Genomic DNA, 15440 nt, shown 5'->3' with positions numbered 1-15440 from the left:
GACAGACAAAACCATGAATAGATTATGAAAATCCAAAAACTGGACACAGAAAAAAAAGATAAACATTAAGCAAACAATAAAACTGGAGGCTTACTTGGGTGCTCAAAATAGGTACCATCTATGATTACTGTTTAAAGGATAATCAGAATATTGTAATTGGTACATCTATGATTACTGTTTAAAGGATCATCAGAATATTGTAAACATGTTATTATCTTTTACTTTTGGTCAATAACAGAACAATTTTATTACAGCTTTTCTGATATAATGTTTGCATTGTGAACATGAGATGAACAACTTGTGCTGTACTTGGTGTAGAATCTTTTTATAATTGTTATATTACAACATGTAATGTTTCGTAATTCAATACAATTTAACTGTTGATTTATCCTAAATATGAAATAAGATATAAATTGTATGTAGAATGATGACCAACCAAAGACAAAATGACAGAAATAGGAACAACCACAGATCAATGTACATCCTTCAATAATGAGCAAAACTTATATAGTATTTAAGTTCTAAAGGGTGTTGGGATGACAATATGTGAAACAATTATCAAGGCCTGATTTATACTGAAACAATGAATAACAATTATTACAGGCTACAACCATGTGTAATTAATGTCAGTCAAAAAACATCACATGCGTAACCCAAACTAACAAAAAAAGATACAAACAAAAAATTACTTTACAAACACAGTAATTATGATTTAAGAAATTTAATTGGCTGTAAAAACTCCACCCTGAATATCAAAAAAATATTTTTCCTTTTTTTTGTACAGACACTAAAACAAACATTGTAATTCGCCATTTCAGAATCTAATGCATTTTGGGTAATATTGCCAGAAACCTACACCAAAACGTTGTGGTTGGTTTAAAACAAGATAAACAATACAAATTTAACTAATAATGTAACGTTATTTTCATTTTGGTGTACCAACAATTAGATTACCCAAAGTCCTCTAGATTCTGAAAAGGCTAATTCATATCACAACTAGGGATTACCCTCTCCCTCCCTTCCCCTACCCCCGGCTTTGAAAAAAACACTCTCAAATTAAAATTGATAAAAGTTATTTTAAGAAGAAAGCAACAAAGTGAAAGAATATTATGTCAATTTATGATTAAAGAAGAAATTGGACTATCACAAAAAACTACACTCATATAAAGGAGTAGGTACAGTAAGACCCCTTTTTGGCCCCAAAATATAGAAAATTGTTAAAATGTAAACTTTTAGCTATTTATTGGAAAGTAGAATACTTCTGTTATATAAATATGGGCTGTTATTTGCAAAACAATGCACATATCATGTACTAGCATCATTAAGTTATGCTAAATTACAGAAATCTGCACAATTTTAGCATTTGAGTTCAACTTAAGAGGATTTTCATCTTAAATAAATCGTCTTAAATGCAAGTGGCTACATTTCTGTTCATTCTTAATATTAAAATGTAATTTATTTTTTATGATAATACATAACATTAATAAAATTACTTTCTTTTTTGACATAAGCCATCTCAATAGTGATATATTATGGCATATTTGATAGATCTTTCATATTTAAGTGATATATTATGGCATATTTGATAGATCTTTCATATTTAAGTGATATATTATGGCATATTTGATAGATCTTTCATATTTAAGCTTGAAGTTGAGCATCTTTAATGACTCACTCAGTTCAAATCTTTTACATTAACTAATTGTTTAAAAAGTGTCCAAAATCCTTCATCATATGAATCTGAAATTTGAGGCCAAAATTGGCCCTCACAGGACCTACTCTTTTGATAATCTGAGGAATACATATGGCTCATGAAAAAACAGTCAAAAATGACATTTACAATATTGCTTATTATCAATTTTACATTTAAAACCAATGGTGTTTTAATTTATATTTCTAAACATCAATACAGTATAATTCCTTTTATATAGAATTTGGAGTTGAGAGCAGATCTTTGTTTGTCTCTGTTTAAAGATATTGATTCAATACTTTTACAGATATCAAATCTCATTTTGTGTAAAACAAATATTTTGTGATAATTTTTCAGATCATATATATGTGACCAGCTACATGTAGCTTGAGAAAGAAATTTATTGCCAGAAACTAAGGACGCACTGGCCATTGTCAATGTAAACATTAACTAAGTCATCAGATTATCAATAGTCTTTAAAATTCAAGGATGTTTCTCAGCTAGATCACATCTTTGGGATATGCAACCTAAAATGAGATTCAAGCTGAGAAAAACACTCAGATTGGAAAACCATTGATAATCTATAAATATCAGTATTTTACTAAATGATATATATAAACAAATTATAATACAAGTAAGTCAAGTATGTATAACAACTAACCTAGAACACAGTCTAAAAATAACTAATGCTACCCTGAATAAAAATAAACTAACCAAAGTTTACGGAATGAATTATTTGACAAAAATAACAATTCTGTTTTCCATGAAGACATATGCTTTAGGAAAACATTAACCTTAGTTCAGGATTTCCAATATTTTGAATATAATTGCTATTCTGTGTGGAATAATGAACAGATTTTGACTGGATTTGTTAAGGTATTTACAGCAATCCCCACATAGTGCCCCAACTGTAAAGTCAAACAGACTTATTAAGTATTTTAACAAACAATTACAAAAATGACTGAATTGAATTGCACATATATGGATTATATTATACAGAACAAAAGGTAACTATTTCATTGGCAAGATACATCACTTTAATACTATTTGACCTTCACAGACATCTAACTGTCGTCTGCTAGGACTTTCATTCACTGTGGGGTTTTCTGTAATGACAGCAGGGGTATTTTCACTGGCCAATACAATTTGTCCTTCACACACCTGTATATTAGTTCTAGGATTATTTTCCTGACTTTCATCAACAGGAACACTACTCTCAATGTCAGTACTTGCTGATTGGTCAGTAATATTCATGTTTGGATTCCCAAACATTATTTGACCATTTTGAACTTGAAGCAATGCAGATGAAGGTCTCTCTGAGCTAACTTGTTCATTGTCTGATACTTGTGTAGGCTGTGAATTATCTGAGATATTTGTTAAAAGAATTTGGCCACCTTGAACATTTATGGTTGGTTGCCTTGGAAGACTATCTGTACCTGACTGAGGCCGACCATGTGAACGATGAGTTAATGTCTGAACAGCAGCATTCTGTGTTCTCGGCCTGCTATCAACAGGCTGATTAGATCTTTCTCGTCTATTGACAGGTGTTTGACCTGAATTAGGTCGTTGATTTCTAGTCGGAGTCACATTTATCACACTATTGACTCGTAATGGATTTCTATCAATTGTACTATAATCAGGAGGGGATATATTCTGAGTATCGAATATTTCCTGTTCAACGTCTGAATAAGATGGAGGAGCTTCCATTATTGCAGTAAATTCAGCAAATTCTGCTCCTGGAACATACTGAATTCCATTGTTCACATTGACAATAATATTGCCATAGTTAGCAGATGGGGCCATATTTAAGAATGGATCCTCTGCTTGATAATTGACTGGGTCATGACCACTATCTCTTTGACCTCTCCCTGACCTTTCAGAACCATATGTTCTACGAACTGTGTTACGTTTCATTCTAATTCGGAAGACAGCCACAACAATCACAGAAATAAAGAAAACAACACTGACTGTACAACCAATAACAACATATAATGTTGTCTTTAACCAGCTCATATGATCATCTTGTGTCTTTGTTGCATTTATTGTTGTATTTGCTGTATCTGAAAAATAATAAAATTCTCAATAACAAGAATCAGACGGTTAATTCCCTCTCTATTTAAAAGAAATAGAGTGGTAAACTTTAAACATTTAAACAAAGTAAATAACCAAAAATACTGAACTCCAAAAATTTCTTTAACATAGATTTTTTCATCATTTGATATTTTGCTTTTAGCTAGTTGGTTTTCCTGTTTGAATTGCTTAAGACTTATCATACTTGTAATTATTCTGTTCCATGGGAGCCAGGACTCCATGTTGAATGCTGTTCTTTGATCTATTAAGGTTTACTTTTTATAGACTGTGACTTGGATGGAGAGTTGTCTCATTAGCACTCATACCACATCTTTTTATATCTATGATCTAGATCAAAATTTCCATATATTTTTTTCACTGTGCTTACTAAAATCAATTTATCTAAATCAATAAAGAAAGATTTTTATGCATAATTTACAATAATATGTAAGCCTTCCATAGAGGTATGGTGGTGGTAAATATCTTGATTAATCACTGTTGTATAATTAAATTATGTTAACTTTAATATTATAATAAACATGAACTTAATCAAAGTGCTTGTAAGCACTGAGGGTAAAGATTGCTTCAATTTATCAGTGGGAAAAAACTTAAATATTGCATTGGTTGCAGTTGATTAAACAGTAATTCTAGGACAAAGGAAGATAACTCCAATTTTTTAAGATGTCTTGAACAATGACATCATTTAAATTTTTTGAACAGATATTAGATTCCGGCACCATGAAAAAGTTATTATAATTTTCATGACAAGTGTAACATCTGAGCATATATTACATCGATAAATTTCTGAAAATGTTCATAGGATGTATACTTTGTGTATCAAAAAGGTAGTGATAAGTCTTGGAAGATTTAAAGATATCAAGTCAGTCTCATAAGGTTGTGATTGCATTTCATGCAATTTTTACCTAAAAATGAGGCACAGTTTTATTGTTGTATTACTACTATTAATTATATACAAACATATTTCCTGTTTTTGATAATACAAATGCCTTATACTGCTGAAAAAGGAAAAACTATACATAAATTTTATTATAATTTTTCAAATCAATATACTATGTTACCTTTATGTACATCTTGTTATCATTGATTTAAGATCATTAAAGTAAGCAATACTCAATTATCCTTTTTCTTCTTTGAGACATAATTTACACAAAAAAAGTAAAAAATAAAAAAATAAATATATTTCATTTCTATATTAAACATACAGCATACTATATGTACTAAGGTTAAACGCACTCAAATTTGTAAAAATAGGCTAAAAAACGTCACTGTATATGATTTTCAAGTAATTAATGCGAGCTCATGTGAATACTGTGAGCTTCAATGTTATTCTAAAAACAAACGGAACAATAATTCCAATCTTTCCAAAAACATACAATTCTGTTTGCTACATGTATTTTAAAATATACATTTAAGGATTTTTATTTTTTTTGTGTTTATTAATCTGAATCTTGAAATTTTATCAAATGTTTTTTTTTACAATCTACTGATATATTTATATCATCATGCTGAGACATCTGAAGCATACAAAATAGAAATCATTATTCCCTTTCAATGGTTTTTACAGATCCTTGATACTGTTAATTCAGAAATAATTGTGATGTTATTATCATTGCTAATAATGTGACAAGGTTGTAATCACAAAAATTTAAACTATCTTTTTTTTATTTTTTTAAATGTATCAAACAGAATTTTTCTAAATACATATATTGCAAAAATTAAAATTGTGTTTTAGTCTAAAGTGGCAAGATAGCAATAATAAATGCAGTCAATGATTTTTGAATTTACAGCCTATCTTTCAACCAACTGGATAATTACAGTAGTAACATTAACACAAGAATCCTCACAAGTTAGTATCCCTGTCCCTTCTGTAACATTACAGTCAAGACAATGCTAGTATTGTTGTTCCACTTAAGATTGTTAGTGCTTACAAGTTAGTATCCCTGTCCCTTCTGTAACATTACAGTCAAGACAATGCTAGTATTGTTGTTCCACTTAAGATTGTTAGTGCTTACAAACATACCTTTCTTTTGTTCGGCAATGTTTTGTAGCTGACAATATTCATCAGAAGCATCTCCACAATTGTTCTCTTTATCACATACTAATTCTTGGTCAATACATTTCCCATTTAAACAACGGAACTTTTTCTCACAGAGACCTGAAATGTGATCACCATACTGAGTACTAACCAGTTAATGATTTCATTGATATAACCATCATATATATCATATATATATTATCTATTTTTAAATTATACTGAATCAACTTTCTTCTACTTACACCTAAAATTTTGTGTCATTTATATGCACTGATTGTTTATTTTCTATTCACCCTTTATAACCTATACAATAATGTTCTCCAATCTAATACACTAATGTTTCTTTTACTCATACAGTGATTACTCTGATATTTTCCTTACCAATACAGTGATTACTCTGATTTGTCCGTACTTATACAGTGATTACTCTGATTTGTCCATACTTATACAGTGATTACTGATATTTTCCTTACCTATACAGTGATTACTCTGATATCTTCCATACCTATACAGTGATTACCCTGATTGATATCTTCCTTACTTATACAGTGATTACTCTGATATCTTCTTTACCTATACAGTGATTACCCTGATATCTTCCTTACCTATACAGTGATTACTCTGATATCTTTCTAACCTATACAGTGATTACTCTGATATTTTCCTAACCAATACAGTGATTACTCTGATCTGATATCTTCCTTACCTATACAGTGATTACTCTGCTTTGTCCGTACTTATACAGTGATTACTCTGCTTTGTCCGTACTTATACAGTGATTACTCTGATATTTTCCTTACCTATACAGTGATTACTCTGATATCTTCCTTACCTATACAGTGATTACTCTGCTTTGTCCGTACTTCCTTACCTATACAGTGATTACTCTGCTTTGTCCGTACTTATACAGTGATTACTCTGATATTTTCCTTACCTATACAGTGATTACTCTGATATCTTCCTTACCTATACAGTGATTACTCTGATATCTTCCTTACCTATACAGTGATTACCCTGATATTTTCCTTACCTATACAGTGATTACTCTGATATCTTCCTTACTTATACAATGATTACTCTAATATCTTCCTTACCTATACAGTGATTACTCTGATATCTTCCTTACCTATACAGTGATTACCCTGATAACTTCCTTACCTATACAGTGATTACTCAGATATCTTCCTTACCTATACAGTGATTACTCATATCTTCCATACTTATACAGTGATTACTCTGATATCTTCCTTACCTATACAGTGATTACTCTGATATCTTCCTTACCTAAACAGTGATTACCCTGATATCTTCCTTACCTATACAGTGATTACTCTGATATCTTCCTAACCTATACAGTGATTACTCTGGTATTTTCCTTACTTATACAGTGATTACTCTGATATCTTCCTTACCTATACAGTGATTACTCTGATATTTTCCTTACCTATACAGTGATTACTGATATTTTCCTTACTTATACAGTGATTACTCTGATATCTTCCTAACCTATACAGTGATTACTCTGATATTTTCCTTACCTATACAGTGATTAATGATATTTTCCTTACTTATACAGTGATTACTCTTATATCTTCCTTACTTATACAGTGATTACTCTGATATCTTCCTTACCTATACAGTGATTACTCTGATATCTTCCTAACCTATACAGTGATTACTCTGATATTTTCCTTACTTATACAGTGATTACTATGATATTTTCCTTACTTATACAGTGATTACTCTGATATCTTCCTTACCTATACAGTGATTACTCTGATATCTTTCTTTACCTATACATTGATTACTCTGATATCTTCCTTACCTATACAGTGATTACTCTGATATCTTCCTAACCTATACAGTGATTACTCTGATATCTTTCTTAACTATACAGTGATTACTCTGATATCTTCCTTACCTATACAGTGATTACTCTGGTATCTTTCTTTACCTATACAGTGATTAGTCTGATATCTTCCTTACTTATACAGTGATTACTCTGATATTTTCCTTTCCTATACAGTGATTACTCTGATATTTTCCTTACCTATACAGTGATTACTCTGATATTTTCCTTTCCTATACAGTGATTACTCTGATATCTTCCTTACCTATACAGTGATTACTCTGATATCTTCCTTACCTATACAGTGATTACTCTGATATCTTCCTTACCTATACAATGTATTTCATCTGAACCATCTTCACAATCAGTCCAGTTGTTACAGCGGTAATGTAAAGCTATGCAATGACTGCTCCCTTCACATTTGAACTGATTACTCCCACATTTATGGTCAATGCTTGCTGGAACAAAAAACAATAAATCATTTATAATCAATTTTGTTAACCTAAAATAAAAGGCATAAATATCTCTGCTATCCAAAGATTATTACATTTGTTATAAACTGTTAACAGGAGTTGTGACAAAAAAATTGTACCAATATATTTGTATAAATATTTTTTATATTTATTTTCAAAGTACCATAAACCATGTTAGATGACGAAGCAGACAGACCCTGACAATATATAGCTCCTCACTATCTAATCCAGGGCATCATAATAATATGTTATCCTCTAATTTCCATTCTATTTCACAAAAGCTGCTATCAGATCTAAATTATGTCCAACATAATGTTTTTTAAGTGTTTGTTTTATTCACATAGTTGTTGAATTTTAAAATCTATATTGCTTTAAAAATTATAGTTTTTTTGAGTTGAAAGTTTTATTTATATACAATCAAATCTACATACTTTTATTTCTCGCTACATTGAAGACCTGTTGGTGACCCTCTGCTGTTGTTTTTTATTTGGTCGGGTTGTTGTCTCTTTGACACATTCCCCATTTCCATTCTCAATTTTATGTAATATTTTTGCAAATGAGCCAAGAATAAAATTCAAAATAAAAGAAAACTAAAATTTTGAACAGGAGATCTGAATTACTTTAGTACCAGGCGTAGGATATTTTCATGATTGTCTAGTTCAACAAATTTAAATATAGGCTTCATCTTAATACACAAAATATACCAGTACCGTTAAAATATTTATAATACACAAAATATACCAGTACCGTTAAAATATTTGTAATACACAAAATATACCAGTACCGTTAAAATATTAATATCTATAATGTAACTTACATCTAGCATTTTTGACCATTATATACAATCTTTTAGTAATAACTGAGGATGTTGTATTATATAAACACTTATATAACCCAGCATCAGATTTGTGTATTCTCTGGAAGTATAATGTTGCTGTGTGGTAGCTGGTGATATTCTGAGGCAAGTTTTGCCTACGATAGACTTGCCCTCTAGCTTTCCAGTATGGTATCTGCCATTTTTCTGCATGGTCTCTGTCTTTGACACTACAGTTAACCTCTAAACTTTGACCTTCCTTGACATTTATTTGATCATGGTCTGGGCTAAGTATCATTTGAGGTGCTAAAGCACAGAAACATTCTACAATTAAAGAAGAAATATGTTATCATTGGAAGACTCTTCCAGTTTTGGTAGTTGTATTCTGTTAAGAGGTTGGTAAAGGGTTATTTTCATGCAACGTGTTCCGCCATTATATTATATGTGTTTTCGTGTCTCAAATATTTATTTCTCGTTTTTTTGTGTTTGGTTCGATGTGTGTGCCTCATGTTTTCCCTTATTTATTTTCAGTGTTTCGTGTTGGTACTATTAATTTCTTGTGCTCGTCCCGCATTTCATTAAAACCTTGACAAACTCAAAGTCATATATATATATGTTTTGAATCATTCATGAATTACTTAACTGGTTCCCAAAATATTAATTGCTTTCTTCATTAGTCAAAATGTTAGTAGCCTATTACTATGAATAATATATAATATTTTTTTTTTCAAATTAGATGAGATGCAACTAGCGGACGCTAAAAGGTGACCACAGGTTCTCCAGGCCCATTATAAATAATGACTGTATGATCTCCAAGAATGTAACAACTAAGTGATAACTTTTGGTACTTATTTTCTTAAAACTTATGATTTAATTCTTGTGCTTCGTTTTTCACAATTTTTATTATCCGTGCAACTTTTAGCAATTTTTATTTTACATGTTTCCCTGTTCAGTCCCCCCAAACCACCTAGAACAAAAAAATAATGATTTCAAGTTCATTTCAAAATTTATTTCAACATTGTAATGCAACCATTTTTCTTAGAATACATATTTTGACTCAGGATTAGAATACATATTTTGACTCAGGATTAGAATACATATTTTGACTCAGGATTAGAATACATATTTTGACTCAGGATTAGAATACATATTTTGACTCATATGAGTCAGGGACAATATAACCCTCAGTTCATACTATACAATTTACATTTACAGCATACATATACATCTTATGGCTTTTTTGAAATCTGTCCCAGTTGACCCAAGATTCTGTCCCACTTGAACTATTGATGTCATACAACAATCACGTTTCCATTGTGGCATCAGATATTTTGTATTAAGATGTTCAAATTTTACTGGAACCTTTGTGATGTCCAGTAATGGTGGAACATATAGCGATAAGGTGTATCCTAATGTTATCGGTTCTCAATAGTGTAACACACTTTTGCTCTGAAGGGCCAGTTCTTCAAATACATGTGGTCAAAGCTCATTGTGTTAATTTAGTAGATACTTTTATTCATTTCCTATTATCGTCACGATTTTCTCTTGCGTAAATCAATAAAAAATCAAAACATCTGTTGTTGTGCTCAATTTTAACATTGGGTGCAATACATCATCAGTTCTCGATAGTTGTAAAAAGTATAGTATGGATAGCATGTTTCATATCAATAGAAGATTTAAAATTACGCAAATTGAAGAAAAGTATCAATTAACTATCCTTTTGTCTCTAGAAAACATTTTTTTTTTTTTTATGAATTTTAGCCTTATCAATCAATTAATGCATCTTTAACCGATATCTTAGGAATTATCACTCAAGGACAAAAATATGCATTGAATATTAAATTTAGATGGATTTTAAATTATTGAACCAATTCTTATATGTTATAATATGTTGTCACGTTGTTATAAATATTTTTCTGTCACAGTAACAATATTTAAGGGCATTACTATTCCGATAATTGAATTGAATTAAATTTTATAGTTGATAAGATAAGGCCCAAACTGCGTTCCATAGATTTTTTTTTCATAGCGACATCATGTAATGATATCAATCATTTATATTTACTTAACTTGATAAGCTTTACACGTGCATCTAATCTTAGTACCGCCTACCAGATTGAGTGACAGTTTAACTGATTAAATCTATAATACTAAAATTACGAGGTCCAATTTGTCAGCCGTCATCACGTAAAAACGACGAATCAAAAAATTCAACTTTATATATAACTAATATAGTACAAAGGTGTAGATTAAAAATTACACCACTCCAGGCCCTTTTGTTTTCCACGTAATTAATATTGCCAATAATTAAGAAGTTCCGGGTCGAGTCCGATACCGATACCAATAGTATATTCACCTGTTACCGATTACCTTATCTGTACGTTCCGCATCTGACAGGCGCACCACCAAACAGTGTATTCTGGATTAATATGCTATATAGTATTACACGGGTCATAATCACAGGGTTGACACTACTTAATTGTCAAATTGTTATCTATTGTTGTATTTTAATCAGTTAGACTTTCTTAGATAACAATACGAATACTAAAAATCTGGACTAAAATAAGGCGTATAGGTTCAGTTTTCAATTTGTTAGCGGGCATGACGTAAAACAGCGAATCAAAGAATTCAATATTTATAACTAATATAGGACAATGCTGTTGATTAAAAAATACTCCATTCCAGGACCTTTTGTTTTCCAAATAATTAATATTATCAATAATTGATAAGATCCAGTTCGACGGGTTCAAACAGAAAGATTTGAAAGCAGAGAAAACTGTGTATCTTAGAATCAGCATGACTTTATCAGATGACAATACTAATACTAAAATAAGGCTTGCGCATAGTTATATATAATTCAGTCACGGACCCGCGATATACGGGTGTGTTCTAGTATATATTATATTTGTATCTTGGGGATTACAAGCAGTTGTTATAATCATGTCTTAGTGTATTATTAAAGTATTACAACTTACATGGATTTACTTATCAGTCATTAAGAAACTGAAGAATATAACATGGTGTCAGATGTGAACAACTCGTGAATGTTAAAACTATTGCTTGGCGAAAGCATCAACACAAAAAACATGGAAGCTCATTTAAAGCAGCCTCCTGAAATGAACTTTTCCAGTGATGGAAATATGGCAGAAAGATGGAAGGACGATGTCAGACAATGGAGCTATACTTGGATGTGGCTATGAGCGAAGCGGAAGAAAAGGATACATGCAAAGCGTTGCTATATGTGATCGGACAGGACCCGGGACATATTCAATACCTTTCATATCCAGGAAGGAGACAAAGGCAAAATTTGACCACTTTTCACGCATTTTGAAAGATATTACATTCCGTACAAAAACGTAACTATGGACTGTTACAAGTTCAACACTAGAGTACAAGGAAAATCAGAATCGATAGATCAATTCGTAATGGATTTAAGAAACATGACTCAAAATTGTGCATTTGGAGCAATCACGGAAGAACTTGTAGGAGATCGTATTGTGTGTGGAACTAACTCTGAAAGAGTAAAGAAAAGACTACTTAGGGATGACGAGTTGACACTTGCAAAGGATAATACTTGCATGCTGAGCAGATGAAGAATCCAAACGTCAGATAAAAACACTAAAAGAAGAGGAAACAGTGCACGCATTGAAAAGAAGACCACGTTATCAAAATCAACAAGAAGGAAGAATATGACACATCACACCACATCTTACAATTGTGTATTACGTATGTGGACTTGAGCTAAGTTTTGTTTACATTTGAAACATGCTATTTATGAACCGAGGGGATGAAGTTGGGGTTGTTTTGGGAATAAGGAAAAGTAGGCTAAAATCATAAAATATTATTTTTACTGTTGTAAAATGTCTGAAAACTTGGCCTTCTTTTACTTTAGGGGTCCCAACCCAAAAGGAGCTATACTAAACTATTCTTAACCTCAAACCTTACCCTAACCCATATCTAAACATAACACTAGCCCTAACCCTAACCTAAAACATCCCCAAACCTAACCATAACCATGAATGCCACTTAACTCTAAAGTATAGGAACCCTTACAGTAAAAGAAGGCCGAAAACTTGAAATATTGAAATTAATGCTTGCTTGAAGCGAGTTTTTATTTGGTCCTTGAAATACCGACAAAAAGAAAACATGTGCAATTTCTCGAACTACTTTTAATTTTATCACGCGCATTGCTATCGAGAACTGATTACTATCATGAACAGATCTTACAGGCGAACCAAACGAATCATAGAATAAATATAATTATGTTTTGATATGATTTAGACCTATGCCGTAACCGTATGGCCATGAAATTATCTATTGTCTAATATCTAATATATTTGACATATTTGTACTGTAATGTATGTACAGTTTCGAAATAACACTTTTTTCTAAACAGTTATAAATTTACAGATGAAGAAAACATGTTTACGATGTAGACAAGAACCAGATACACAGTGAGGGTGTTGGTAAAAAACGACCACATAACAGGTGACTTTGTTTACATTTGTAATATACCTTGGAAGATAATATACAAATGAGCAAATATAAGCAGAATAGCTGTCAATTTGCGCATTTTCAGTTCATCCAATTTGACAGACCATTTTTGTGATTTTATGTCGGAAGTGGTTAAGTAGCCCCCTCTTTTGGGAATGAAATAGATAAATAAAACCCAAAAGTTAGTGAATGACAAGCAATGCAAACGTACCATATATATTTGCCACCTGCTTTAAATGTAAGAATTTAGATTGTGTTCTCATGAGTAAAGGAAAGCGAAATAATGGGGGAAAAGTAAAAATAATAGTTAAAAGAGCCTCCTTATGATTTTTTTATAATATGTGATTACTTGAACCATTACTTGTCGGTTTTTATACTGATCATTTGATTACAAGACCAAATAGTTCATGATTATTTGAAATTTTGAAAGTATAATACTTTATTTCTTATCATTTGATTATCTAGTTATAAAAAAAAATATTTATGCGATTATATTGACCTCTATATTGGCAAAAAAAGTGATTATGTGATTACCTGGACACCCCATTACTTTAGGGCCTCTCAAAAAGGAGAATTGTTCATCTCAGTGACAAAAATGTATCTTTTTTCATATTTTTAAGTTGTGGTCATATTTTAATAAAAAAAAAAAAACACTTATACAGATGATCACACATTTTCAAGGATTTGTATAGAACTATATGACACTAGAAATAAATAGTTACAGACACTAAAATACTGAATTACATGTTTTCCAAAAAAATATGATTTAAGTCACATGAAACCTAAAAAAAAATGGTGCATATGTTTTTTATGTTTATAACAAAATGGATAGTTGTCATTATTAAACTTATGTACATATATTTTTTTCTGAAGAAAATTCTTTAATTTGTTCACATTTAGAAGTTTACTTTTTTAATTGCTTGCTTCCAACTAGAAGCAGTTCGCCAACATATTTTCCGTCATGATTCAAATTGACCTTTGCGTGACCCTCTCGTAAAAATGCGGTGATCGCAATACGCATGGATTTGTTACAGAAATAAATTATTATCTCATTGTACATGGTATACACGTGCTCAATATCTATGCTTCTTTGTGGATTGTTTGCTATAAGGTGACAATCGTAAACTACGGCTTCAAAACACGAAAATTAAATAGCTGCCATATTTCCAATTCATAACAGACAGAGAGAGAGAAAATGACGATTATACGATATTTTTGTGTAAAAAATGATAAAATCGTGCACAGAAGACTTAGTTTATGATACAGATAAATTTATTTTATTAAAGTGTCGCGTGTTGATCTTACACAATAGTAAAATATTAACACAAGTACAATATCATAAAAAAAAAAGATCAACACCCAGCCTAAAAAGACTTATGAGACACTGTTATATACATATAAAACAGCTCAATCACACAATGTAAAAAAAAAAATTATACAAAAAAAAAAAAGGAAATGATAAGAAATCTCATGTATTTATCTTGCAAACCTGATAAATTAAACGGACTAATAAAAATTAGATTTTAAAGAAATGTAAGAATGTTAAATACACCTAGTTTAAACATTGCGTCTAACGACTAAAACAAAATTATGTGTAAAACTGCGATAAGAATAAAATATTACTTTATATTATAATTTAAAATTAATAAAAGTGATAGAAAAAAGACAAAGTAAATTGAATCAACAGTACATTTAAACCACTTTCAACAATTTTCAAAAAAAAAATATATTTAAAATGTTCTATCGACATATTACATAAACTATTACAATACATATATACTTTCATTTTTTTATGTACCAAAAGTTATTTCCCTTAATTAATATATATTTTCTTTAATTTATCTTTTTACCCTGATAAAAAGAATAGGCTTTATGAACAATTATATGTTATAAAAAACTTTTTCTCCTGACATAAAATTTGTGAATAGAGTAGGACAGTGTTACTTGAATGTCATTACAAGTCATTAAAGCATTGAACTTGAGCTCTGTACTCA

At 30.6% G+C, this 15440-nt stretch overlaps 1 protein-coding gene across 2 annotated transcripts; it reads right to left on the bottom strand.

Moving 5' to 3' along the window:
* Positions 1–2704: 2704 nt before the first annotated feature.
* On the bottom strand, positions 2705–13585 carry LOC143082295 (uncharacterized). Of its 2 annotated transcripts, XM_076257916.1 has the most exons (5): positions 13468–13585; positions 8956–9276; positions 7995–8123; positions 5802–5936; positions 2705–3750 (listed from the first exon to the last, which is right to left on the bottom strand). In XM_076257916.1, exons 1-5 carry the CDS (start codon positions 13523–13525, stop codon positions 2723–2725), a joined length of 1671 nt encoding a protein of 556 aa, XP_076114031.1. In that variant the 5' UTR covers positions 13526–13585; the 3' UTR covers positions 2705–2722. The 2 variants fall into 2 exon arrangements, with proteins under 2 accessions (XP_076114031.1, XP_076114032.1); XM_076257917.1 differs by lacking the exon at positions 5802–5936.
* Between the last annotated feature and the right edge of the window lie 1855 nt (positions 13586–15440).

This window comes from Mytilus galloprovincialis, chromosome 7 (genome assembly GCF_965363235.1).
Source record: "Mytilus galloprovincialis chromosome 7, xbMytGall1.hap1.1, whole genome shotgun sequence".
In the NCBI taxonomy this organism is placed as follows: Eukaryota; Metazoa; Mollusca; class Bivalvia; order Mytilida; family Mytilidae; genus Mytilus; species Mytilus galloprovincialis.
Note: the sequence above shows the minus strand (reverse complement) of the source record. Positions and strands in the feature narration are given on the sequence as shown.

Excerpts from the sequence above, each read along its gene's own strand:
- LOC143082295 (XM_076257916.1), bottom strand. The coding sequence starts at position 13,525 with ATGCGCAAATTGACAGCTATTCTGCTTATATTTGCTCATTTGTATATT. Across the intron at positions 9,277-13,467 it reads TTTGTATATTATCTTCCAAG|AATGTTTCTGTGCTTTAGCA; the intron begins GTATATTACAAA and ends CTTTAATTGTAG. Across the intron at positions 3,751-5,801 it reads CATTGCCGAACAAAAGAAAG|ATACAGCAAATACAACAATA; the intron begins GTATGTTTGTAA and ends ATTATTTTTCAG.